The sequence below is a fragment of the Lepus europaeus genome, chromosome 5 (assembly GCF_033115175.1).
Source record: "Lepus europaeus isolate LE1 chromosome 5, mLepTim1.pri, whole genome shotgun sequence".
Classification (NCBI taxonomy): domain Eukaryota; kingdom Metazoa; phylum Chordata; class Mammalia; order Lagomorpha; family Leporidae; genus Lepus; species Lepus europaeus.
In genome coordinates, this window is record NC_084831.1 from 136,462,878 (window position 1) to 136,490,434 (window position 27,557).

At 43.0% G+C, this 27,557-nt stretch overlaps 2 protein-coding genes across 9 annotated transcripts in view; one reads left to right on the forward strand and one right to left on the reverse strand.

The window, feature by feature from the left end:
- Positions 1-27,557, forward strand: part of SCYL3 (SCY1 like pseudokinase 3) — an 84,592-nt gene that overhangs the window by 25,108 nt on the left and 31,927 nt on the right. For 4 of the 6 annotated variants that reach the window (XM_062192745.1, XM_062192746.1, XM_062192748.1 and 1 more), the window contains exons 8-13: positions 2,052-2,129; positions 4,233-4,372; positions 5,894-6,078; positions 8,930-9,101; positions 12,620-13,296; positions 14,002-14,670. In XM_062192745.1, coding sequence (XP_062048729.1) covers positions 2,052-2,129; positions 4,233-4,372; positions 5,894-6,078; positions 8,930-9,101; positions 12,620-13,296; positions 14,002-14,061 — 1,312 coding nt within the window. In that variant the 3' untranslated portion in view covers positions 14,062-14,670. Of the gene's footprint in view, positions 1-2,051; positions 2,130-4,232; positions 4,373-5,893; positions 6,079-8,929; positions 9,102-12,619; positions 13,297-14,001; positions 14,671-27,557 lie in introns of those variants that run through there. The other 2 variants (XM_062192749.1, XM_062192750.1) reach the window with 2 other exon arrangements.
- The window catches only part of FIRRM (FIGNL1 interacting regulator of recombination and mitosis), a 61,004-nt gene continuing 48,117 nt past the window's right edge, over positions 14,671-27,557 (reverse strand). For 2 of the 3 annotated variants that reach the window (XM_062192743.1, XM_062192744.1), the window contains 7 exons: positions 25,324-25,446; positions 23,227-23,322; positions 20,196-20,309; positions 17,812-17,916; positions 17,163-17,243; positions 16,138-16,257; positions 14,671-15,012 (listed from right to left, as the gene is read on the reverse strand). In XM_062192743.1, the coding sequence (XP_062048727.1) occupies positions 14,827-15,012; positions 16,138-16,257; positions 17,163-17,243; positions 17,812-17,916; positions 20,196-20,309; positions 23,227-23,322; positions 25,324-25,446 (825 nt within the window). In that variant the 3' untranslated portion in view covers positions 14,671-14,826. Of the gene's footprint in view, positions 15,013-16,137; positions 16,258-17,162; positions 17,244-17,811; positions 17,917-18,045; positions 18,149-20,195; positions 20,310-23,226; positions 23,323-25,323; positions 25,447-27,557 lie in introns of those variants that run through there. The other variant, XR_009865971.1, reaches the window with a different exon arrangement.

Sequence of the window (27,557 nt, forward strand, 5' to 3'; positions counted from 1 at the left end):
TTCTCAGGCAGAGCCTTTTTTTTCTTTGTTTAGTAATACAGGATGGAAAAGCAAAGTTGATTTAGAGGGAGAGGCACAATATAACTTAATACTTTTCCGGAGATGTTTTTGAACCTCTGTCCAAGGTTAGTTGTAATTACATGTACCTTATTTTTTATTTCCGTGGCACAGGTTAGTTTCATGTTCAGTTTTTACTAGCAAAGCCAACCTTGTATTAGTTTTGAAACTGAATATTCTTGTGTGTTTGCAGTTGGAAAAATCAGTCAACAGTAAACATCATTCCCAACAGGGGAACATTTAGGATAGTACTGGTGGGATGGCATATAATTAAATGAGTCATATTTGTAGTTACTGGAGTTATTCTGGCATTTATGTGTCAAAGAAACTGTTTAGATCCTTTCCCCTTAGGTGTTTTAAACATTATTTTAATTGACAAAAATTGTATGTTTACTGTCTTTTAACCAAGGTATTTTGTTTTCCTTTTGGATGACTTAATTTTTTCTCTTGATTTCTCATCATGATGAATACTTGTAGATTTTCTCATCACTGCAAGTAGCATGAGTCCTTTATTAAGAACTGTATTTTGCTGGCGCCACGGCTCACTAGGCTAATCCTCTGCCTGCAGCGCCGGCACCCTAGGTTCTAGTCCCGGTTGGGGCGCCTGATTCTGTCCCGGTTGCCCCTCTTCCAGGCCAGCTCTCTGCTGTGGCCTGGGAGTGCAGTGGAGGATGGCCCAAGTGCTTGGGCCCTGCACCCGCATGGGAAACCCAGAAGGAGCTCCAGACTCCTGGCTTTGGATCAGCTTAGCTCTGGCTGTTGTGGCCAACTGGGGAGTTAACCAGCATATGGAAGACCTCTCTCTCTGCCTCTGCTTCTCTCTGTGTGTAATTGACTTTCAAATAAATAAATAAATCTTAAAAAAAAAAAAAACCCACTGTATTTTAAGTATAGCAAGGAGAAGAAAGCTGAAAGCACACCAACCAGTTTTCCTCAAATTCTGTCCTCACATGTGAGGTGAAAACCTCTGTCAGAGAGGACACAGCCAGGGTCCCCTTTGATTAGGTTTAAGTTAAGGCATCTGTGTGTTCTCACAGCTGGAGCTGTGCTTCCGAGGTTGCACAGCCTGTGTGCTGAAGCACGCAGTCTCATGGTAGGATGTGGGCAGTGCTCTCTATGAGCAAAGCAGCCCAGAGCCTTTGGGACTCTGTGGTGGCTGGAACCTGACCTCTCCTGCTGTACTGCCCCTTGCCTGTCTGAAGGCGTGGCTGGGTAACTTAGAGCAGGAGAAAGAGATTCCTGTGACTTGTACAGAAATCTGCTTCCCTAACCTCTTTAACAGTTTTTACTTCACCAAAGAAGAAAAGAGAATAGCAATCATTTTGTCATAGGACTGTCACTTCTCTCAGGATATTTCATTTGATAGCATACTTTTATAGCCAAAAATTTGGAAGATTATGACAGCTATTAAAACTATAAAGCATGTTGGCATGTGTGCGTTTAAGCTGGTGTCTTTTTCACAGAACTTTTTAATACTCTTTTTTATTAAAGATTTTATTTGAGAGGCAGAGTGAGAGAGGGAGAGACGGAGAAAGGTCTTCTGCCCACTGGTTCATTCCCCAAATGGCTGTAGCAGCTGGAGCTGGGCCCATCTGAAGCAGGAGCCAGAAGCCTCTTCTGGGTCTCCCATGTGGGTGCAGGGGCCCAAGCACTTGGGCCATCTTCTGCTGCTTTCCCAGGCTATTAGCTGAGAGCTGAATCAGAAGGGGAGCAGCCGGGACTAGAACCGGCACCCATATGGGATGCTGGCACTGCAGACAGTGGCTTTTCCCATTATGCCACAGCGTTGATACCCTCTTTGATATTCTTAAAATATCAGATTCCATGTAGGCTTGTTAAAAGTATTTGTCTCTTAAGCTGTTTAGTTATATTAGCTTATTTTAAATGACACAGAAGGATGTTTCTTTACTGAAAATTGTAATGGTGTGGTCTGTGGTTATGGTCTCAATATTTGCCATACTTTATTATCCTTTTTTTTTCTTTTGGAAATTTAGGAATGATTTTTTAGAAGTTGTGAATTTCTTGAAAAGCTTAACATTGAAGAGTGAAGAGGAAAAAACTGAATTCTTCAAGTAAGTTCAGAAAGCTGACTTTAAATTCCATAACTTGCATTAAGTCCTTGTAATAACTTCAGCTGTTCATCTCTACGTTGAACAGTTCCTGCATGTCAGGCTTTCTGCTGGGCCCTGGGACAGATAGGTCTGGTGGGGGACACATTTCTGGGCTGGGTGCAGTGATAGGGCTTTCAAAGGCAGTCCTGGGAACACAGGGTGGGGCGGAGGTGGTTAGAGAAACAGGATCTGCAAAGGCAAGACCCAGTGGGACTGGTGTGGGGAGTGATAAGCAGTAGAGTCCTGTTGGAGGGCGGGTTCCAGGACAAGGACAGAGAAGAGGCAGCCCTTTCATGTGGCGGTGAGGACCGTTGATACGTTAGTACGTACTGTGCTTCACTGAAGCCACTGCGAGGAGCGAGTGCAGTGCGTTAGATGATTAAATCTCCCTTTAGATGGATCACTGTGTTGCCGGTGGAAGAGGCAGGCTTAAATGATACAAATCTTGCATCTGTTAGATGCTAATTCAGCAGTAGCCGAGAGGTGTGCATAGGACATTGACGATCCCACTGAAGATACTGAAACGAGCTATTTAAAAGATAATGTGGACTGGGTGGGAGGCCTACTCTGCAGGGGAGAGATGGTCAGGGCAGGGTTGAGTGTGTTGGTTTCAAGCATCCGTGGGACATTAGACAACGTTGTGTAAGGACAGTTGGCCAGGCTGGTCTGAAGGTCAGGAGAGAAGTCTTAAGGTGATGAGCTGGAAGTGAACCTTAGGGTGCTGTCAGCTTATAGTTAAGAGTATTTTGCTAGGAAATGTGGGTAGCCTGAAGAGGACAGTAGGCCCAAATTGTTTCCCCGGGGCACTAGATCTTGTAAGTGGGTAAGTGGGAAGTAGTAGTTGATGAATGAGACAAAGAAGCAATGGATAGAAGAGATTCAGAGAGAGACAGAGACAGATAGGAAGGATGTGGTGTTAGCAAAGAAGCAGGGAATTTTGGCAAGGTCGGAGGAATCACGAAATGGCTGTTCATTCAGCAAGCAAGAAGGCTCTGGTCACCTTGTCTAGGCAAGATCTGTTTCAGCAGTGAGACAGCAATGGGGTGGGAAGAGCATGGAAAGGTGAAAAAGTAGACATGAAGCAAATCCTCCTAAAAAGGAGGAGAAAACATATTATTGCTAACGAAGGAGACAGAGTAAAGGAGGGAGTTTTTAGGGATGAAAGAGGCAAGCATGGTTATAGACGAGGTGCAGGGGTTAGTGGAAGACTGGGAGGAGCAGTTGAAGCTGCAGTCATGTTGGAGGTTGCAGGTGCTGTTGGAGCATGGTCTGAAGGGAAGGGAGTCTTGGGGCGTGGCCTTAAATGGAGACCTTTGAATTCTTGGTACCTAGAAAGGAGGTGAGAATGAGTAGGATGTAGACCCTGTGTGTCATTAGTGGTGTATGGCTGTGAAGGTGCTAATGTGTGATGTGTTCTAATAAAGTAGGAGGCGTGGTTAGAAGTATCATTACTGTTAAAACACAGTGCTATTACCTGTGTCATTTAATTTAGTGATGTTAGTAACAGAAACCTATTCAGGTTAAGCATCCCTAATCTAAAAATCTAGAGTACTTTGAAATCTGAAACTCTGAGTATCATTGTTGGTGCTCAGAAAGCTTGGATGTAGGAATATTTCAGATTACGGGTGCACAGTTGGTGAATTCTGTGCAAATATTCCAGAACTTCAAAACTTCCAAATCTGAAACATTTCTGGTCCCAGGCATTTCAGATAAGGGTTACTCAACCTATATTTTGTTTGATATGAAAACTTTAGGTAACCTAATGCCCTATATCACTTAAATTTGAGGGAGTCCTTATTAGGGGAAAAGTCACTCCTGCTATGAAGAAGAGGTACTCGGTTGAAAACGGTTCCTAGTTTGCACTGGAGGGATAACTAGCTGGCCGTAGCTCACGTTTCCTGCATTCTTCACAGCGCACAGGGACCAACCTGCTCACGTTCCCTAGCTGCATTTCAGAATGCATCACTCTGATAGGCGTGGGAGAGGAGCCGAATGTGGCTAACCTGTACAAGCAGATTGGTGCCGTGTCACAACCAGGTTCTCAGGCTGCTTCTTTGTCCGCAGGTTTCTGCTGGACAGGGTCAGCTGCTTGTCAGAGGAATTAATAGCTTCAAGGTTGGTGCCTCTTTTGCTTAATCAGTTGGTGTTTGCAGAGCCAGTAGCTGTCAAGAGTTTTCTTCCTCATCTACTCGGTCCCAAAAAAGGTGTGTTGTTTTGCAAAGTATTACTGGTACTTAAGGAGTTTGATAATTATCAGTCTGTGTTAGATTACTGTGTGGTTTCATTACTGCCACTGATCTGATAACTTGCATTCAAACCTGGATACCTAAGCCAATAGGGTAAATATGGAGCACCTTCCTGGAAAGTGAGATGTAGTTCAGTAAGTGGTTCTATATATGTGATTGTGTGTGGGGGTTGGGGATGGGATATACGTGTACATTATTTGAATATGAATAATAGGAGGTAAACAATTGCTGTGAATCATTTAGACTTCTGCCATCTGACTTACCATTTATTTTGTTTTCCGTGAGAGAAATACTAAGATTGTTTTACTTGCTGGTGCTTCAGGTTTTTTCTGAAATGAGGTTATTTGAAACTTTATAGAACTCTAGCTGATAACACAGCAAGTTAGAGAGTGGAGCATTAATATTATTCTACAGAATTTTGAGATAGGATTGTCCTTTCACAATCTCAATCCAGAAAGCAGTGTTAGAGGTCATTGTATTACAATTTGGAATTTTCTTATAGGAGGTACTTCAGAAAGCTTGTGGACAAATGGAATTAAAAGATAAGTTTATTGTGTTACACAAGCCTTTGGAAATCCATGCATATGAGGAGTCTACAAAATATTTATGGAAAATGTATTATAAAAAAACTACGTGTGGATTTCAAAATTTTTTGCATCAAAATAAACTTACCTTTTCATTGCATTTATCTACAAATGTTTTGAAACATGTTTGTATTTCTACTTTGATGTCATGAATTTTTTAGCCTTTAGCCATGAGTTTTTTTAAAAAGCTCTTCATCTTCATATTCTGTAGAGCTTAGGTAGTGGTATACCTCTGAGTTACTTAGGCTGCTGTTTAAAAATTTGTCTGTATACCTGATCCACTGGTCCTGGGACACTCAGGACACAGGTATATACATTCATGTACCACATAGCATTTCTGTCAATGACAGACCTCATAGTGTAACAATGGTCCCATAAGGTTATATCATATCGCAACACCACAGCCATTTTGTTTGTACAAGAACTCAGTGATGCTTGCACAACCATGAATCACCTAACACATTTCTCCAAACATGTCCCCACTGTCTGGAAAATGTGACTATGTATATTTTTAAAGCCCCCAAATGAATCTCATACACACATACCTCTGTTTGTTAAGCACTAGGAAGAAAATACTCAGCATCAATACCATTGTAGCACCTCTTGATTTTGCAAATAAAATGGCAACAACAATGTCAACATGTTCAGGATTCTATTAACATGCAATCTTGAGTATTTGAAAAACATTTTTACAGAGTAGAATGTACTTACGATCATTATGCCTTGAGCAATTTTGTTCAGCAACAACAAAGAGAACTGGTGTAGAGCCTAAGAACTCAGAGGGTATTTGGAATATGTGTAGTTAGAGGCTCAGTTATGAATTGTGCTAGTACTGTTTTCAGTGAAGTGACAATCTGCGTTTTCGTCCTCACCCCTTTCTGATTCTCTGGGGTAGATAATGCGCAGGGAGAAACCCCTTGCTTGCTCTCACCAGCCCTGTTCCAGGCGCGGGTGATCCCCGTGCTTCTGCAGTTGTTCGAGGTTCATGAGGAACATGTGCGGATGGTGCTGCTGTCTCACATTGAGGCCTACGTGGAGCACTTCACTCAGGAGCAGCTGAAGAAGGTCATCTTGCCACAGGTCAGAGACGTCAGCCAGGGGCCTCCAGAGGAAGGGGAGGAGAGGGGGCAGAGCTTGGCAATTTAGAGACTGAACAAAAGGGGAGGGTTCCGGTATTCAGATAACAGTTAGAAAGCCTTCTGGAATTGGGGCTAGCACGGTGGCTTAGCAGATTAAGCTGCTGTCTGCATGTGGGCACGGATTCGAGTCCTAGCCACTGCACTTCCGAACCAGCTCCCTGATAATGTGCCTGGGAAAGCAGGGGAAGAAGGCACAAGTGCTTGGGCCCCTGCATCCACTTGGGAGACCTGGATGAAACTCCTGGCTCCTGGTTTCTGACTTCAGCCTAGTTCAGCCCTGGCTGTTGTGGCCAGTTGGGGAATGAACCAGTGGATGGAAGACGTCTCTCTCTTCCTATGCCTCTGCCTTTCCCTCTCTGTAACACCACTTTTCAAATAGATAAGTAAATCTTAAAAAAAAAAAAAAAAAAAAAAGCCCCCTGGAATAAGGGGCTGGATTTCAAATCGCCCTTCCATCCCATTCTCACAGGCAAATCAGTTGACATATTTGGTCTTGGCAGAAAGTGTGTTTCTATTTGCTGATGTTTTGTTTTGTTTTGCTGTTTGTCTCTCAGAGATCTCTCCTCCATCTACTGGTTCACTTCCTGAATGGCCACAACAGCCAGGACTAGGCCAGGTTGAAGCCAGGAGCCCGGCCCTCTCTCTGGGTCCCCCACATGTGTGGCAGGGGCCCAAACATTTAGGTTATCCTCCACTGCTTTCCCAGACACATTAGTAGGGAGCTAGTTTGGATGGATGTGGGGCCGTGCTCATATGGGATGCCAGCTGCAAGAGGTGGCCGCCCAACCTGCTATGCCACAGGGCTGGCTGGCTCATGTTTGCTGATTCTTTTGTGGAAAAACAAGTCATTTTTGGAATGCTTTGTGAACATAAACCAAGATTGGCCATAATTAAATTACTGTAAGATAAATAGGAGAGGAATGAGTGATCAGCATCATCGATGGCGGATGACCCTGGGGCTCCAGGTTTGTGTTAGTTTCTTAAGTCTGCCCTGACGTTGAGGACCTTAGCTTCCCTTTAGCCTGAAGTCTAGAACCAGAAAGTCAGCAAGAGCAAGGCTCCAGGGAGAATCTGTTTCTTCTTAGCTTCTGGCAGCTCCCAGAAATCCGTGGAGTTTCTTGGTCTGAAGCTGCGTCATTTGTCTTTGCCTTTAATTGTGTCTCTGTGTCTTTACGTGGTCTTGAAAGGATAGCAGTCATAGAATTTAGGGTTCACTTAGATCCAGTGTGACCTCATCGGATGGTCATGTTCTGTGTGGAAGCTTCCTTTGGAGCGATGCTGTTCAACGTAAGACAAGGTTTTGTTTGTTTTTATTTTTTAAAGATTAAAACGATTCCAATCACGTGATGACTTTCAAATTACTTGTTTGCCTATGAGATTTGTGAACATGCTGCCCGCTTACCAGGAGCTAGTAAGTGGGAAGGAAAGATGTTTCCGTATGTGTTGCTGAGCAATAAATCACCCCAGTATTTGCTTTATAAAGCAGCCGTCATCTGGTGACTCGTGATTGTTGGGATCGCCTGGGTTCAGCTTGGGGGTGCTGATCCTCAGGATGCAGCTGAGGCCTCCGTCTGCGCCCCTGGAGCGGCTCCGTCCTGTCCTGGGGATGCTGAAGGCCTCGGCTCCGCGGAGACTTTGGGAAGGCTGTGCTTTTCCATGACGCAGGTCTCAGAGCTCTGTGCCTCTAACAAGGGAGGTGGACTTCTGCCCAGGCTTGTCAGGGCTAACAAAAGGGCAAAGGCAGCCGCTTCCAGAGTAGGCTGGGAGTTGGCAGTGTCATGTCTGCCACGTTGTGGTTATAGTGAGTCAGTCAGCCCAGGTATACCATGTGCTGAGTTTACACGAGGGGGGCTGACTTTGAGCCCCACTCCCACAATACAGTTGTGTTAAAACCGTTGATATTATATGTAAATGAAGAAACTAAACCAGGAAAATAAAAGGATCAGTCGGTCAGGCTATGTGGAGAATTCCCAGAAATAGGACCAGAAGCAGTATTCTGATGCCTTTCACGCCGACACTTCTGTGAGGCAGGCAGCTCCCCTGGCCTCACGTCGGGCTGGTGCAGATGTTCACAGTCTCTTCCCTCTGTATCTCCCGATACGTGCGCCCGATTATCATAATCATAGTTAAGAGGTGCTTTTCGTTGCAAGTAACTGAAAACCACGTTAGACCCACTAAAGCAAAAAAGAATCTAGTAAAAGGATTTCAGACCATTTCACGTGGAAACCAGCAGCTAAGCCTCACAGACTTAGGGTTTTCGTTCCTTTTGCTGCACTGAAAAACCAATTTTTATTGTTTTCACATACATACAGCCAAACATGCTTGTCCCTTAACTTCCAAGTTAGCTGTCCTCATTTTAAGCAAACGATGGAGCCCCAAGTTTCTCTAGACTGCATTTTCCATTACTGGGTCAGATCACAGTTGCGTCACTTTGTGGCAGGTGAGCCCACTGAGAAGGGGACAAGGACAGTCAGTCCTCAGTGCCCTGCATAGCATCACTAGTCCAGGAGCCTTTATCAGGGTTCTGCGAGGAGGCGAGTAGGGAAAGATAAGCAATTTGATGGAGTAACCTTAGGTTAATATCTATTTTCATTTTGTATTTTTAAAGAGTACATGATAAGATTAGGCTTTTAGTAGACGTAGTTTGAGAACCACGGACCTAGAACACGCACCTAAGAAAATGTAATTCATCTGGATGAGCACAATGTGATTGCCGCCCACTTGCCTGTTGACACGAGGAGGGGAAAAGAGGTGATGTGGTTGTCTGCACTCACTGCCTCGTTCCCTCCTAGGTATTACTGGGCCTGCGTGACACCAGTGATTCCATCGTGGCCATTACCCTTCATAGCCTAGCAGTGCTGGTCTCTCTGCTTGGACCAGAGGTGGTTGTGGGTGGACAAAGAACCAAGATCTTCAAACGCACTGCCCCAAGTTTTACTAAAACTGTTGACCTTTCCCCAGAAGGTAAGAAGATTCTAAGACTGTGATGCTGCTAGTTCATTAGATTCTAAATATTACACAAGTAATGCCAGGAGAGTTATATTCAGTCAAATGCTAGAGAGAAGTATAAGGAGAAACGTAATTTCTCTTTCCTCACTCCTTTAAGTGTGGGGTAAGGTACCCAGTTTTAATAGGTTAGTGGGAATTCCTTCCTATCTTTTTAAGGCTCACATGTATATTTACACATACATATCTATGGATTTTTGGTAATGTTGAGGAAAAAAACATGAAAAATCTAGAACTTATTTCTTAGATCTGTAACTGTTTCCAGATCAATACAAAAAATCCAGCTGTTAGGTAGCTGACTAGTATTTTATTGACTATAGTTCACTCATTTCCTTATTTGCAGAAGTAACGCCCATGTCTGGGTTTTTCATCACTACAAGCAGTGCTGCAGTAAATACCCTTTACATGCGTCCTTGTGTGCTCTGGGTCTCACTGCTGTTGAACAAACAGAAGTGCACTTTCTAGAACAGACATATATTTTTAGTAGAGACTGTCAGCTTCCAAAAGGGTGAAGTTCTTATTAGTTCTTGTTTACAGTAGATGTGGTACAGTAGTGTGGGTGGGAGGGGTCAATACTGCGTCATCACCTGCTGCCTCCCAGGATGTGCATCAGCAGGAAGCTGGAATTGGAAGAGCCAGGACTCAAACCCAGGCCCTCTGTACAGGATGCAGGCATCCAAAGCAGGGCCTTAAACACTGCCAAACTCCTGGCCCTGTTTATTGCGTTACCTAGTTGTAGACGTTCTGTATACTTAAGGTATACATTTGCTTATATCTGTCTTGATTACTTTGTGATCTTAGTAAGAAACTGGAACAGCAGAAGCAGGTTAAGTTTTCTTGTGATATGAAGGCCTAATTCCACTGACTTTCCCAAATGAGGTTCTACATGTAGAAAGATTAGCAGAGCCCAGGCAGCACCCTACCTTTCAAGGTTAAGTCCATAGGAGCCTTTCTGAAGAAGTAGGGTAGTATAATGGAGGTGATCCTACATTTTTCCAGTCTTTTGTAATTCACCTGTATGGTCAGACTTAAAAATAAGGGCTAATATAAAGTAAGTCTGCTTGAAATGAGTTGGGGAACGCAGTTTAGAGAGGGCCCTGGGTAAGAAAAACATAGAACTCTCTTTAGCAAGGGTAGTGGTACAGATAAGCAGAAGGCTGGAGGGTGAAGAGACCAGCCTTGGAGGGCTGGGGGTGAGGGAGGAGGGTGCAGTGCCGAGAGCTGGCAGCCTGCTAGAGCTGGCTTCCCAGGGGCACTCCTTCATGGGCACCTTAAAGCAGAGGAGATACTTGTCATCCTCTGAAATTGTTTAACAATGCCCAATCTGTAGTGTCAACCTTTCTGAATAAAACTGTTAAAGACACATTTTCTTTAAATAATATTTTAACTGGGGGTTAAATATCCATAGCATAAAATTTGACATTTTAGCCATCTTAAAAAGTATATATTTACTGTTGTGCTTGTATTCTTAGAGTTTATTCCTAGATGGAAAATAGAATCAGTTTTAAGTCACTACCACACTAAAGGCTGTAATTTTTAATTAAATGTCTTAAAGGTTATATATGCATACATGCTTGATCCTTTCTATGACCAAGTGGAGTGGATACAGTCTATTCTTAAACACCTCTAGGTACAGGTAATTCATTCCATAAAAGGTTTGTGTCTTCAAATATTTGAGATGTTCTCCCCCTAGAGCTTTCATGAGTGTTAAATATCCACTTCCTTTAACCATTGCTCACCAAAAGTGACAGATCAAGAAGCCATTTATTAGCCTTTTCACTTTTTTAACTTTTTATTTACCTTCAAATTCTCCCAAATACGTCATCTGCAGCCAGCAGTCAGATCTTGCCAATCTTGGAGAAACCCTCCGCTAGCGTCTCCCCTAAATGTTTCCTACCGGCAGTGTGCCCACAACAGCCAACAGCACACACAGCAAGAGTCCTGCAGACAGGTAGAACTACTAAGTCTATACAGCTTTCCCATGGCTTGGATGAGTGTTTCCTAATAGGACCCAGCTTGGTCTCATCTTGCTTCCCTGGACTACTTTGTTTCTACCTTGTTTCTACCTACCTCTGCCTGGTGAGAGCAGGTTATTGCTTGCTTGCTTTTTGTTTTTGTTTTTGAGCAGAAACTTTACTTTGGGCTTTTGGAGACTTAGTATAGCATCTTTAGCCAAGAACAGTAGTTATGAAAGTTGTTAATAGGGACTAATGTAACATAGTGGGTTAAGCTGCTGCCATTGATGCTGGCATCCTCCATGAGGACTGATTGGAGTCCCAACCGCTCTAGTTCCAATCCAGGTCCCTGTGGTAATGTGCCTGGGAAGGCAGAAGATGGCCCAAGTGCTTGCGCCCCTGTTACCCTCGTGGCAGACCTGGATGGAGGACCAGGTTCCTGCGACCCAGTCCCCATCATCTGAGGAAAGAACCAGTGGATGGAAGATCTCCATCTCTGTCTCTCCCTTTCAAATAAAAATCAGTTAAAAAAAAAAAGGTTGGGGCCAGCGCTGTGGGTTAACGCCCTGGCCTGAAGCACCAGCATCCCATATGGGTGCCAGTTCAAGACCTAGCTGTTCCACTTCCAATCCAGCTCTCTGCTATGGCCTGGGAAGGCAGTAGAGGATTGCCCAAGTGCTTGGGCCCCTGCACCCACGTGAAGACCCAGAAGAAGCTCCATGGCTTCAGACCGACGCTCTCCGGCCATTGCAGCCAACTGGGGAGTGAACTAGCGGACAGAAGACCTCTCTTTCTCTCTCTGCCTCTCCTTCCTCTGTGTTTAACTCTTTCAAAATAAAAAAAAAAGTTCCTGGGCATGTCATGGGAAGGAGTCCTGTGTTTAAATGTTTAAGAAAATCTTGGCCTAAGATTTCTTAACACCTGAACCATACTTAGGGAAGTCTGTTTAAAACAAGGATAACAGCTCCCTGCTATGGCCTGGGAAGGCAGTGGAGGATGGCTCAAGTGCTTCGGCCCCTGCACCCATGTGGGAGACCCAGAAGCGGCTCCTGGCTTCAGCATAGCCCAGCCCTGGCTATTGTGGCCATTTGGGGAGTGAACCAAAGTTGGTTCACTGTGTCTCTCTCTACTTTTCAAATAATCAATCTTTAAAAAAAACACAAACACACAGGGATAAGCTGGGTTAAGGAAATTTGAGCACACATTTTTTCCGAGTACATGCAGTTAACATTTTGAGGCTTAGGGCATTTCTGTATTTATGGACAATTTTACCAATGAACAGTGTGTCTGGGTATTTAGTAAAGAATTGATGCCCCAGTTGGTACTTGGTGTGTGCTTCCAGTGAGGTAACCTTCTCGTTCATTCAGTGCCACCAGGAAGCATCTGGATAACTTAACTCACGTCTTAGATGTTACGCTCCGCCAGGATCTTTTTTTAGTGTACATTAATAGTAAACCTCCATGTTCCCTTAATGCTAACTTTCCCCTAAATAGGAGACTAATTCTTGCATATAACCCACAGGCAATCAGTTTTCTATGAACGGAGTCTCAGATGTTAAAAATACTTCAGGGGACAGTGAAAATTTCCCATCAGATTCTAAAAAGTCAGAGGAGTGGCCTGACTGGAGTGAGCCTGAGGAGTCTGAGCACCAAACCGTCAGCATTCAGATTTGGCCGAGAGAAGCACGTGATGCCGCCGAGTCCAGGGGCACTGGCATGGATGCGGAGTCGTCTTGGGGTGACTGTGAGCCCAGCAGTGTGGATGCTGAGGTAAACCCAGGCACTGGGATCTCTGCTCCGAGACCTGTTACCTCACGGGGGCAGGAGCCTGTTCCTGCTCTGCTTTCACTCACTGAAGAGTCTAAGCCTTCGAAATCAAGTCCACCACAAAAGACCGGTCTTGTACCAAGTGGGGGCGACCCAGACCACATCAGGCTACCACAAGTGTTGTCACAAGAAAGGCCACTTAAGGTCCCATCAGAACTTGGTTTAGGAGAGGAATTTACCATTCAGGTGAAAAAGAAGCCAGTACAAGATCCTGAGTTGGACTGGTTCGCTGATATGATCCCTGAAATTAAGCCTTCCGCTGCTTTTCTTATTTTACCGGAACTGAGGACAGACACGATGGTCCCCGGCAAGGGCGATGTCTCCCCAGTGATGCAGTTTTCTTCCAAATTTGCTGCAGCAGAGATGACTGAGGTAAGTGCCTGCTTTGTTGTTGTCGATCCATCTGCTCACTCCCCAGATACCTGCCCACAATGGCTCTGGCCAAGGCTGAGAGCCAGGGTTCCCATGTGGGTGACAGGAACCCAGCTTTTTGAGCCATCATGTCAACACTGCCTCCCGTGAAGCCACAATCTAAGTGCTGAACCCAGGTGCTCCAATGTGGGATGCAGGCATCTTATCCACACTCTTAACCACTGGGCTAAACACCTGCCCCTAGTTAGTGCTTTTTACAATTAAATTGTGCTGTTAGTTTAAGGATTTCCCTTGTAGGTACCACTGTAACACACGTGCTGTCGGCCCGGTGAAGATGAATGTGCACCATCCGTTAAAATGATCAAATCTGGCATAGAATTCACAAAACCACATCCAAGAATGGTCTTTCCTTCCCTAGAAAAATGTAGCAACCTATGGGTTAAGTGTTAATGGTCCCTTCCATGTCATCAGTGCTGACTTTACTGGATTATGTGGTTCTTAAAATGTATCTTTGGTTCTGTAACGTTGGGACCAGAACAGTGTTTGTTCTTTTCTGCTCTCAGTTACAGCTTTCTCTTACTTAACATGAGCCAGTGTATTCTGGCATTAAAAGACAAGCGTTAGGTCAATTCTAAATTCTCAACTTCTCAGATGTGGTATGGTTTGTTCCAGTAGGTTGCTTTTGGTGTGTTTCTTTTGTTGCAGGGGGAGGCTGAAGGCTGGGGAGACGAAGGGGAGCTGAACTGGGAAGATAATAACTGGTGACAATGGGTATGAGTTAAACCCTAGCAAAAAGGATGTTTTCCCCCAAAAAAGTCAAATCAATACCTCAACAGCAGGCCATGTGGACAGTAAAACCCAGCAGCAGCCGGTTCTGCCCATCCCACGAGCTCTTTTTGTCCGGTCTGTGCCAAGTGAAGTGTGGAAAGGGCTCACTTCTAAAAGCTCTGGGTGGAAGAGGCTCACAGAGCTGCTTCTGGGGAGAAAAACCTGTGTGCATTTGACACAAATAGCCAAGGAAATGTGGAATATAGTTTTTTTTCCAGGACAATCCTGGAAGTAAAGACAATAAATACAAAAATTCAAGCTGATTAGCTTAACTCTGTGCCATTTCTTTATCAGAAGAGAAGCTCTATTATGAAATACAACTTGCTGAATAAATTTTAGCTATAAATTATATAAATGATTTTAAATTGCTAAGGTCTCCTTAGGCAGCTTATTTATTTGTTTACAGTTGTACTGAGTGAATGGTCCTGTGAGGAGGTACCTGGGCAGGAACTGTTCCACATGTATGATGTTGTACCAAAGCTCTTACTGAGAAATACCCCCACAATCCTGTTCTCTAAATGTCAAATAAAGACTATTTTCACTAGATTCAACTTTATAGAAGCTGTTTTATGTGCTAGAAAATGTATAGACATAATTACATTATGATTTTCATTTACAAAATGTAGAAGTGTTCTGTACAGTGACAACGCATCAAACCAGTTCTGAGCAGGGATACTGTGATCCAGGCCCTGAAGTCGTAGCCTAGAGCATGCGTTTTAGCTTCTCGATCCGTTCCTGGAGCGCCTCCACTTCCATTAGGAGCCAGGGTGGGGCAGGAGCCTTTTGCAGTAATGACTCCGTTGCCTCCACGGCCCCTGCTGCTGCTAGCAGTGCTGACCTGTACTCTTCTTCCAAGAGGAGCTCTGGATGGGCTCTCTTTGCATAAGGCTGGAAAATGAGGAAAACCTAAGTTATGGCGTAATACCCATTCTAAAAATAAAGTACCTTTTAGACTGGAATACAGCTTGCTTGATCCAACAGATTTTAAAACTACATTTATATGCAAATTTTATTCTAGCCATTGGATCCCAAGGATGGAAAGGTACCCCTCCCTCCATTACAGTTATCCAGAAGGCACTTTTGGTTTGTCACAGTGATTCAAGGTGCTTTTACCAGTGGCTTTAGTTTGTGACTGGCACACAACAGTGTCCACTCAATGAGAAATGCTGCCTAGCCCAGTGACTTCTAATGAGGGTTCATCAGACAGCTCACACCCTGTCCTTACAAGTAAAGCCTCAAGTACAAATATTCTAAATGCTTCCATATTCATGTTAATGCTAAATTTGTAACTGATGAGAGCTACAGTCTTTCAGATGCATTTGGAGCCAGATCAAGAAAACGTCAGGCTCTCAAATGTCACGGCACAGCCATGGGGAGCAAGGTCTGCAGCCAAGGTATCTTTCAAAATCAGTCTTCCAAGGCAAGGCAGGTCACAAAAAATACATTCACGAGGGCTTATTTATCTGGTACAGTGAATTTGAGATTTCAGGCATAAAAGTTACATGTCTTTTAAAACCACAGTACTCTGTTGTTATGGATTTACATTCCAGATACACACTCCTAGTGCTTGAAACAATTTTGAATATCCTTAGAGAATTTCTGCCTTTTAATAGGCATATATGATATTTAGACATTGCTAGAAATTATCAGGGGGCTGGTTTGATGAATGAGGCAAGGAATTCAATTACCCATTTTAGAAGGAAAGTAAATTCATTATCTTTCGTGGTTCAGAAAGAGCTACATTTCAAGCACTGTTGGTCCAATGTGTAACTTCCCCAAAGGTCACTACAAAGTACTAAAAGTTGTTATTCAAAGAGCATATTTGACATGCACCTTCCAGGAAGACATGTAATTTTTAAAAGAACAACTAACGTAAGACAGGAGAATTTTACATGTCTAGATCTCTTTGACTTGAAATTCAACACCAGGCCAAGAGCCAGCCGGTTTCTCAGTAAGTAAAAAGGGCGCAGGATTTTCTTTAACAAAGTTGGACCCACACTCAGAAGCCAGTACCTGTGAAGGTGACCACTTTGATTCTTCTGTGGTCACTTTAGCAAAGAGTTCCCAGAAGAGAACTTTCTCCTGTTTCACACGTTCCACTTTGGCAACTTCAGTTTCATCTATAAACCCAGTCTGCCAGAAACCATGAAACACCAAGTAAACGTCAGTGTGTACGCACAGTCTACCAGATATCAAATGGTACAATATTCAGAAAATGAGAAAGCCAAATAATTCGTGTGTAAGGACTGAGCACTAAACCATACAAGAAGGCAACATTGGGTAGCTGGACTCCTCCATCAGTGCTTCCTTTTAGTGCAAACCACATAGAGTCACTCTACAAAGCTCTTCTTCCCCCCCAAAAAAAGCCATTCTTTCTAGGAAAACAGTGAGTCGGCTGACTTACTATAGGCAAAGAAACTGGCAACACAAGTACTTAACATCTGGCTTACAGGGGCTGGCACTGTGGCAAAGTGGGTAAAGCTGCCACCACCAGCAACCTCTATGGGCTGTGGTTCAAGTCCCCACTGCTCCTCTTTAATCCAGCTCTCTGCTATGGGAAACCAGTAGAAGGTGGTCCAAGTACTTGGGCCCCTGCAGCGTGTGGGAGACCTGGAAGAAGCTCCTGGCTTCGGATCAGCTCAGCTCCGGCCGTTAAGGCCACTGGGGAGTGAGCCAGTGGATGGGACCTTTCTCTCTCTCTCCCTCTCACTGTCTATAACTCTACCTCTCAAATAAATAAATAAAAATCTTAAAAAAAAAAAAAAAAGTTAAGTTTACTATGGTGCAAAATATTCTGAAATCCATGCATACAAGATGTCTCCCAAATATTCTTGGAAAATGTGTATTATGAAAAAACTGAATGGACATAAAAATTTTTGCACAATAATAAGCCTATTTTAATTCCATTTTTTCATGAACTTTAAGTCCTTCATAAGGTCTCAGTTGCTTAATAATCTATGTCAGCTCTGTGCTGAGCCCCGGGGATAAGAGGAGGACAGAATATGATCAAGAATAAAATAGCTATATAAGTTCAGTACCTTCTCCAGAAAGCAAACGACTTTGTTCTTAGTTTCTTCAGAACTGATACACTGTGGAACTATGTCTTCATGATTTGTTCCCTATTAAAAAATGGGTAAACAAGACCAATTTTCATAACTTTGAGCAACTTGCAAAGACAAATACATGACTTTTAAGAACTGCCTTAATTAAAAATCCACTTTAATACAAAGTAGTGCCAGAGGATACTCACAGGTGGTATGTTCAGTTCTTGTAGGGTGCACAGGGAAACACATTAACCTGTACAAGTTTAGAATTGCAAGCTTTACTGCTGTTCAGTCACACCATTGCCTCTGCGCTCCTTATGAGTACACAGCAAGAGGTCAGAGTAAAGCAGCAACCTGTGGCAGGAGCTGCTTTCTCTAAAGAACTGAACTAACAGGTTTAGGTTGATAATGAAATGTATTATCACTCAACCCAAAACTACTATCTGGAAGACTGCCTGCCTTGAATATCTCTTGTAGTTTCAGTTCTCTGGGCCTCATTTCGAAATATTGTTAAAAAAAATAAATAAACCAGTAATGTCCCCTTCAGCAGAATATTTTACAATTAAAAATACAGAAGCAGCAGTTCAGTAAGTGCTAAAATGCTTTTTGGAGGTCACTGTGATAAATCAGTTTTTATAATTACCTCAGCAAACAGAGTGAATGCCTCCAAGGCATGCTGTTCTATCAGCCAGTTCCTTTCAGAGAGCAGTAAGGCAAAGATGCAAGACAGGTTTGGCAGAATTTTGTCCTAAGAAGAATGAAACCTTATTAGAGGACTCTGAGTGGAATACATTCAGTATGCTCAGTGTTGTCAGGTTTTCATGGTCTTGTCCCTGTGAACACATATTAGAGCGTCATGTCACTCCTAACTCCATACCACGGCTTGCCCGGCCCCATGACGTCTGTGCAGGCTTCTTCTACTGGCTCCTCTGAATCTACCAGGCATGCTCCTGTCCCACAGGATTTGCACACGCTGTGTCCTGTGTGTGGAAGAGCCCCCAGTCAGCCACATGGCTTGCTTCCCTTACTTACACGTCACCTTAGTGATGTCCCAGACTACCCCACATACATATTCTTCATCCCTCCCTTCCCTGTTTTTTCTCCACAGCACTCGCCACCATTAAATATGGTACAGATATTACCCTTATATACTGCCACCATCAGAAATATGCTATATATATACATATATATAGCCATTCAAATTTTCTTTGATGGGTAAATGCACTAATCACAAAGCTTTAAATTATGCCTCTTATATGCTGGTGAGTCCCCAAAATTTCTTTAGGTCCTGACCTCACCCATGGGAATGTAGAAGACATCAGTTTTTTATTTTTATTTTTTAATATTTATAGACTCTGAGGTACCTAGTTAAGTGCAGCATGACACTAACTTTTATAGCATGAATCTAAATTATTATTTCTACTTATTTGAAAGGCAGATTTCAGAGACACACATATACACACAGAGAGCTTCCATCTCCACTGGTTCACTCCCCAAATGCCTGCAACTGCCAGGCCTAGCTGAAAAGAGGTCACAACCCAATTTAGATCTCCCACAAGGGTGGTAGGGACTCAAGTACTTGAGCCTCCAAAGGCACACATTAGCAGGAAGGTGGACTCACAAGGGGTGAGTTCAAACCCAGGCACCCTGTAAAGGATGTGGGCATCCCAAGTGGTATCTGAACCATGGCACTGGACACCTGCCCCAAAACATTATAGTTTCTGATAATACTTGTATAACATTTATTCTATAGTCTCGGCCCATGCCAGGGTTGCCAGATAGGTACAAATTAATTAGCATTTCAGAATAAGCTTATTTTTTGGTTTAAAAGAGGATACATCAAACCCAAGTATCTCTGGGTACTTTTGTGAAGAGACCTGAAGAGAAGCTATCAACATCTACACTTATCTTGTTAAACATTACCTTATGTGTAATTTATTTATGAAATTTTAAAAAACTTTAGAATTGATCAGTTATGTTTTTAGATTTAAAGATTTTAATCACATGTACTGTCTTCCATTATGTTTCGTTCTATTACATGAGAAAATTCTCATCAGTGAGTTCTTTTCACATTCTCTCCCTTGAGAGTAAAAAAAAGTCAATTATCTAGAATTGTTGGACTTTGACTATAGTAAAAAGGAAGGCAAAACTCTCAATTTAGGAGGATCTCTGCTGTGAGGTCTTGAAAGTCAACAGACACATATAGCCAGGCCATTTACAGTACAATTCAAAAAATATCCCTTGAAATATCCCTTGTGGGCAATATATACTTTGCATCATTTTTTAAATAGTGTCTCTTTACAAACTCCTTTTCATGGAGATAAAGCCAAGAGAGTAACTTCAAGGAATTACTGATTTCCTTGTTACACACTGTTCCTCAGAAGACATAAGTAATGTTCTCTGGCCAATGGAACTTTATATGCCAGAGCTCAGCGGGAATATGAATGAATGTCTTTTTTTTTTTTTTTTTTGACAGGCAGAGTTAGACAGTGAGAGAGACAGAAAGGTCTTCCTTCCGTTGGTTCACCCCCAAATGGCCACTACGGCCGGCGCGCTGCGCCAATCCAAAGCCAGAAGCCAGGTGCTTCCTCCTGGTCTCCCATGCAGGTGCAGGGCCCAAGGACTTGGGCCATCCTCCACTGCCCTCCTGGGCCACAGCAGAGAGCAGGAATGGAAGAGGGGCAACCGGGACAGAATCTGGCGCCCTGACCGGAACTAGAACCTGGGGTGCCAGCACTGCAGGCGGAGGATTAGCCAAGTGAGCTGCGGCGCCGGCCTATGAATGAATGTCTTGTCTCAAACAGTAACTAATCCGATCAATTATTTGTATGTCAACATACAATTTTCTGAAGGAAAACAAGTTCTATTTTGAGTCACCTTCTCATTAGAAAACATTTTCCCCCAACTTTCACTGTTAGTAATCTGCAGAATTTTAGAAGTCAAAGACCTAAAAATCCCTCAGTCACATTCTTACAGAGATTCTGTTTTCAATGAACACAAGCACAACAAGAATTAAGAGAGTATTACCTGGATAGCTTGAGGTATAAAAAACTTGCCCAGAGTAGACAGAAAATCCAGCATTGCCAAACGAACATGGTCAGGAGGCTCAAACTTAAGTAGTGAGGTCTGCAAAGTTACTACCTGAAGAGGCAGAAACCAAAGAAAAGTTTATGGGAACAGAATTTTGTATAGATACATGAGTACCTAAGATCTGACTGGGTATGTAGGAAAGCAAAGCAAAACAAAACGCAGAACAGCCAAATGCTCATGAAACCTGACTTCACAAGTAAAAGCTGAGCAACACGATCAAATAAATGAATCATAATTACTAACATTCTTCTGACCACATCCTCCTGCCTCCAACCATAAACACGTGTCCCTAAAAAACATTACCAAACCTTTAAAAATTTTGTATTTTCCCTAAAAAACATTACCAAACCTTTAAAAATTTTGTATTTTAAATCCTAGTGAGGGGCTGGTGCTGTGGTGTAGAAGGTTAAGCCACCGCCTGTAGTGCTGGCATCCCATGTGGGCACTGGTTCAATTCCTGGCTGCTCCACTTTTGATACAGCTCCCTGCTTATGACCTGTGAAAGCAGCAGAGGATGCCCAAGTCCTTGGTTGCCTGCACCCATGTGGGAGACATGGAGGAAGCTCTTGGCTTCAGCCTGGCCCAGCCACAGCTGTTGTGGCCATTTGGGAATGGACCAACGGATGGTCTTCCTGTATTTCTATATTCCAAATAAATACATAAATACATCTTTAAAAGATAAATAAAAAAATCTATTGAAGAAAACTGGTTACTTGAAGCAAGTTTTGGGTAACTATCCATAAAGGGCCAACTAGTAAATATGTTAGGCTTTGCAAGGCAACAGATTCTCTATTGCACAGGTTTTTAAAATGTTACAGACCTTTACAAATACAGGAACTATCCTTAACTTTTGGGCTGAAAACAGGAGGGTGAAATCTATCCAGGAGAATGAAATTTGGCAATAGCCTGCCAATCCCTGACTTAGACTTCACTGAAGTGAAGGCTTCTATAAAGGAAGAAATATCTATATGACCTATTTACTTGAAATACTGAGTTTCCAGAATTTTTTTCTTTTAAATATTTACTTACTTTATTTGAAAGACAGAGTTTACAGAGACAGAGAGAGTGCGAGAGCTTTTCCATCTGCTGGTTCACTCCCGAAATGGCTGCAAAAGCCAGGGCCAGGCCAGGCTGAAGCCAAGAGCTTCCTCCATGTCTTCCTCCTTTTTTTTTTTTGTGGCGGACCCACAAACATAACTTTAATTCTGTTTTTGAGCAGGAGCTGGGCCTTGAGGACCAGTGCCCTAGCCCAGAGCCGCATTTATGACAACCCATCACAGCTGAATTTAAAAAATAAACAAAAATATATATGTAATATACATTATAAAACCTAGGTGGGGGTTGGGGGGTGGCCTGAGCGATATGCAAACTGTGAGGACCTTCCGGAAGCTCGGGCAGGGTGGGGCAAGGAAGGGAAGGGGCACAGTACTTCATATGAAACTCATAAATACCCAGAGGGCTGGTGGGCAGCAAAGGACATGAAGCCAGTAGCTTCATCTGGGTCTCCTACCAGGCTGGCAGGGAGCCAAGCACTTGGGCCATCTTCTGTTGCTTTCCTAGGCCATTAGCAGAGTGCTGGACTGAAGTGGAGCAGCCAGGACTCCAACTGGCACCCTTGTGGGATGCAGGCAGTGGCGTAATAGCCTATGCCTCATCGCTGGCCCCCATTTGGTTTTTTAAAGGTAGACATGTTAAAACAAAATTAATCTGTATTTAATTTTTGAAAGAGTTATTAGAACCTTCAGAGTCAGCAATGTCAAACTGTTGCTTTCAATATGAGTCACTTCTTTTTACTATATTTTCATCCTATACAACTTACTAACACGTTATATCAAGTAATTAAAGAATACAAGGAATCTTTAAAGAGTTCATGAAAAATTGCTATTATTAAAAAATTATGCATGGATTTTAAAAGTTTTTTGCACCAAAACAGATGTAAGATAAGTACGTATTTCCATTATGACATGACTTTTGAAGTAAAATATCTAGTTAGCAGGCAATAACTTCTTCAGATGCAGACTATTAACAGGACCTACTAAAAACTAAAGTTCTTAATAGTTTCAATTCTTTACGTACCACCACATAAAGGGCTGTTATCTCCTACATCTTCCTAAAAAGAAGAGTTAGTATCTCCTTTTAACAGTTTTTGTTTCTATTTCCTACTTGACCCTGACCTTGATTTTTGATTCAGGGGATTAATTCGGCCTAATGTAGACTTACTCCAAGTCCTCCAATTCACTTTAGGTAAGAAAACCACTTCACTTCCTCTCTCTCTGGTGACTTATAACCTCCAAAGGCAGGCACAATCGGGGCCAGAGCCTAAGCTCTCCTTGTCACAGCTGTCTGAGCTTGAGTCCACAGAACATTCAGTATACTCTTTCAAAATAATTGTATTTCTTCATGAAATAACAGCTATCTTAAGTGCACACTGGTTATATTCCATAATCCCACAGCTGCTGAAACACCTTTTGAAGTGCTGTGAATGCTGGCTTCAACAGAGGAACTGTACCTCCTAACTTCTGGGATTTTTTTTTCTTGAGGAGTTAACAGCAACAACACAAAGTTTTGACTGCTCAGCATCAGGGTGACAGGTAAGAACAGATAAAGCCTAGTATATTAACAATATTCTAGAAGAAATAAGGCAGAGAATTAAGGAGACATCCTGGAAGAAAAGCGATTCTGACACTTAGTTCAGTTCACTAAGGAAGTAGCAAGCAAATGGCAATAAATAAAAGGGACTTTCTAGAAAGTGACTTTAAGCAGTACCAATTTAACAATCTCCATTTAAAAATATATATATTTCTACTTACTTGAAAGGCAGAATGAGAGGAAAAAGTGAGCAAGCTTTCATCTACTGGTTCACTCCCCAGATGCCTGCATCAGCTAGGACTGTGCCAAACTGACACCAGGAGCCATGAACTTTATCTGGGTCTTGGCAAACAAAGTGAGTTTGATCACCTGTTCTCACCTGACTGATCAGCTGAGGTTCTAGAGTCCGAATGAAAAATCCCAAGAGTGGAAGTAAAAGGCTAAACGTCTGCTGAACACAGGGTTGACCTGTTACCTTAAGAAACAAAACAATTCTGGTGAAATTTTTTCAATTACATAAGGAAAACTATACTAGAAACCTTTAATTGAGCATTTATTATATATGAGGCAATATGCTAAGTCCCTTATTATCTCATTTATATCCTACAAGAACTCTACAGAGGCCGGCGCCGCGGCTCAATAGGCTAATCCTCCGCCTGCGGCGCCGGCACACTGGGTTCTAGTCCGGGTCGGGGCGCCGGATTCTGTCCCGGTTGCCCCTCTTCCAGGCCAGCTCTCTGCTGTGGCCAGGGAGTGCAGTGGAGGATGGCCCAAGTGCTTGGGCCCTGCACCCCATGGGAGACCAGAAGCACCTGGCTCCTGGCTTCGGATCGGCGCAGTGCGCTGGCCGCAGCCATTGGAGGGTGAACCAACAGCAAAGGAAGACCTTTTTTTTTTTTTTGACAGGCAGAGTGGACAGTGAGAGAGAGAGACAGAAAGGTCTTCCTTTTGCCGTTGGTTCACCCTCCAATGGCCACCGCGGCTGGTGCACTGCTGCACTTGCTCCTATGCGGAGCCATCCTCCACTGAACTCCCGGGCCACAGCAGAGAGCTGGCCTGGAAGAGGGGCAACCGGGACAGAATCCGGCGCCCCGACTGGGACTAGAACCCGGTGTGCCAGTGCTGCTAGGCGGAGGATTAGCCTGTTGAGCTGCTGCGGCGCCGGCCAAAGGAAGACCTTTCTCTGTCTCTCTCTCACTGTCCACTCTGCCTGTCAAAAAAAAAAAAAAAAAAAAAAGAAATCCATGAGTGGATATCACTGCCTTCATTTTAATACAGAGCCGGAAGTTAAACTGCTACAGATGACATGACTAGGAAAAGGCAGAGCCATAATTCAAATCCAAATTTAACTTTGAAGGGGATCCAGTTACTCCTACCACTGAAAAGCCTGTTTGTTCCTTAGCCTTCTTAAAATTCAATTTCTCCAGAGCCAGCATTGTGGTGCATCCGTTATAGGTGCTGGTTTGTGTCCTACCCGCTCCACTTCTGATCCAGCTCCCCGCTGACGTCCTGGGAAAGTAGTGGAAGATGGCCCAAGTGTTTGGGCACCTGCCACTCACACATGGGAAACCTAAATGAAGCTCCTGGCTCCTGGCTTTAGCCTGGCCTAGCTTGGGCCGTTGCAGCCAGCAGTGGAGTGAACCAGTGGATGGAAGATCTCTGTCTCTCCCTCTCTGTAACACTTACAAATAAATTAATTAAAATTCCTGTTTCTCCCCTCCATAATTATTGTGTATTTTAAGTTATAGCCTAAGAAGATTATCTTTTTAAATTTTTTAAAAAACATTTGGTAGGTGGAGTGACAGAGGGGGGGAGAGATCTTCAATATTCCAGTTCACTCCCAAATGTCTACAACAGCCTGGGCTGGGCCAGACGTCAAGTCAGGAGTCCACAGTTCCATCCTGGTCTCCCACGTGGGTATCAGGGACACAAATTCTTGGGCCATCATCTGTTACCTTTCCAGGCACATTAGCAAGGTGCTGGAATAGAAGCAGAGGAGCTGGGCTACAACTGGCACTCTGATATTGAAGTTACCAGCTGTTTGTAGTATGTAGATCATTCTAATTTTTGTCTGATCGTCACTTTGCTTCTTTGCTTTGCTGAGAGGGGAAATCAGTGACATCCATTCAATACCCTTCCACCTTTAGGTGAGATCCCTCTCCTTGCCCAGGTTTTGTAAACACAGTAGGATCATGGAACAGTTACATAAGCCCAAGAGAGAACAGCCACTGAAGAGTTTTCAAAAAAGCAGAGTCCAGTAAGTCATGAAAATAGATTCTAATTGTATTAATATGTACTATCACATTCTGGGAAAAAAAACACGCCTGAGAAAGTACAAATAGTTATTTTAAATTTTAATCATAAGTACCACCAAAAAGGTAGATAAATTCACTATAGAGGGAAATTTCAATACGGTTCTCTTTTTTTCAGTATTTTTTATTTATTCTTCAGGGAAATAATCAGTTGCTTTCCTTACCTGTTTAATGTTTAAAAAAGGCCAAAGCTGACTCCCAGCTTCCATAATTGCAGTTTGCTGTCGAACATCCAAAGCTTCCCCAGCAGAATGACACAGAGCCAACAAAGACGACAGCACTGTGTTCTACGGCAGTGAGAGAGGAAGAGGACCTGAGGTTAGGAACCACTACGGCAGTGAGAGAGGAAGAGGACCTGAGGTTAGGGACCAGACTAAAGGACCAAGAGCCTAAATGACCCAAAGGTTCTAAAGAGTTACTTAGGATGTTTCACAAAAGTCCATTTAGAATAGTGTTTCTAAGAACCAAAATGATACTTTCAGTTATTTTTTAAAAAGTTATCCAGTTATTCTTTAAAAAACAAACAGTTATCCCTCAGTATACATGGGAGACTGGTTCCAGGACCCCTCCAGTCTCCACCTCCACTGGCCCATATACTTTAAGTCATCTATAGCTTACTTCTAATACTTAACACAATGTAGACACACAGTTTAGGAATGACAAAAAAACCTGCACACTACGTACAAAGCAGTTTTTGTGGGATTCTTGGAGATCAGAAGGCTGACTGTGTATTTTATTAAAACTAATTTTCTTTATATATAGAAACATTTGTGTTATTTTTTCTGAAAATACTGACTTAAAGGGAAACACTATGGCATTTTCATAAATTTCTTTTAAGTAGTCACTACAGTCAACCTAATTCATGACATTCATCAGTGAAAAGTTTTATTTTTTCGCCTTATGCACCAGCAATATTTACAGGTTACTAGATTTTTATTATTCCTCTTTTAAAATTTGAAATTTCTAGGGTCGGCGCTGTGGCATATGGGTGCTGGTTAGAGTCCTGGCTGCTCCACTTCTGATCCAGCTCCCTGCTAACATGCCTGGGAAAGTGGTGGAAGATGGTCCAAGTTCTTGGGCCCCTGCACCCACGAGGGAGACCCAGCAGTTCCTGGCTCTTGACTTTGGATCAGCCCAGCTCCCGCTGTTGTGTCCATTTGGGGAGTGACCAGAGGATGGAAGACCTCTCTCTCTTGCTTTCTGTCTCTGCCTTTCTGTAACTCTTTGAAATAAATAAATGTGTTTTTTTTTTAAAGATTTTATTTATTTATTTGAGAGGTAGAGTTACAGACAGTAACTGTAGCTAGAGACAGAGAGAAAGGTCTTGCCTCCACTGGTTCACTCCCCAGATGGCTGCAACAGCCAGAGCTGTGCCAATCTGAAGCCAGGAGCCAGGAGCTTCTTTCTGGTCTTCCATGTGGAGGGACCATCTTCTACTGCTATCCTAGGCCATAGCAGAGAGCTGGATGGGAAGAGGAGCAGCTGGGACTAGAACCCGCGCCCATATGGGATGCTGGCGCCGCAGGTGGAGGATTAACCTACTGTGCCATGGCGCCAGCCCCAAATAAATAAATCTTTAAAAATTTTTTTGAAATTTCTAGCAACATTGCATTTAATAAGCTAGTACTTAGAAGTATACTGTCTGAAATTTTAAACTAAATGTATATTTTTTAATCACTCCTATCTGTATGTGAAAAATACTCAAATCTCTCTCTGGCCTGGAATGGGGTTGTTTTTGGCATGGTGGGGTGGCAGGGTGAAGGACATGAGACAATCTAATGATCAGTACGGAAACCTTTAATCCATGTACTTCAACACAGATTTCACTGTATTTAATCACCACAGAGCTCCTTATTGGCCACTTACCTACTTCCTTTTATAAACAAACACACTCAGTGATCTGCTAGACTGGTTTCGGTCATAGCCTTAAGGGCTTACTCAATTTTAGAACGCTGTTGCTTTTACTTTACCTAAAATACAGAAGACCTTTTGTATTTACTATAGAAACTCACACACTAAAGTCAAAATATAAGCAAAAATTTTAATAGACTCCTGACTAGATATTTAACAGGTTTTCCAAAATGAAGACACATTAAAAAAATTATTTCCTTTGCATATATGTAAGTTTTTGGAATTATTTTAATAATCATGGCCAAGTGCCATAACCTAACAGAGTAACAAACATACTCAGGATGGAAACACAGGCCCTGAGAAAATGCTCAATTCCTAATCTGAATTGCAAATAGGCCTCCAGCCTCTTGAATACCCTACTCCTTATTCTTGATTTTTCTCCACTTATCATAAACTAGCATTTCCTGTCCACTGCTAAGCTAGAATACAACACCATGAAAGTAGACATTTTTGGTTTTATTCCCTCGTCTAACTGAATTCCCAGAAC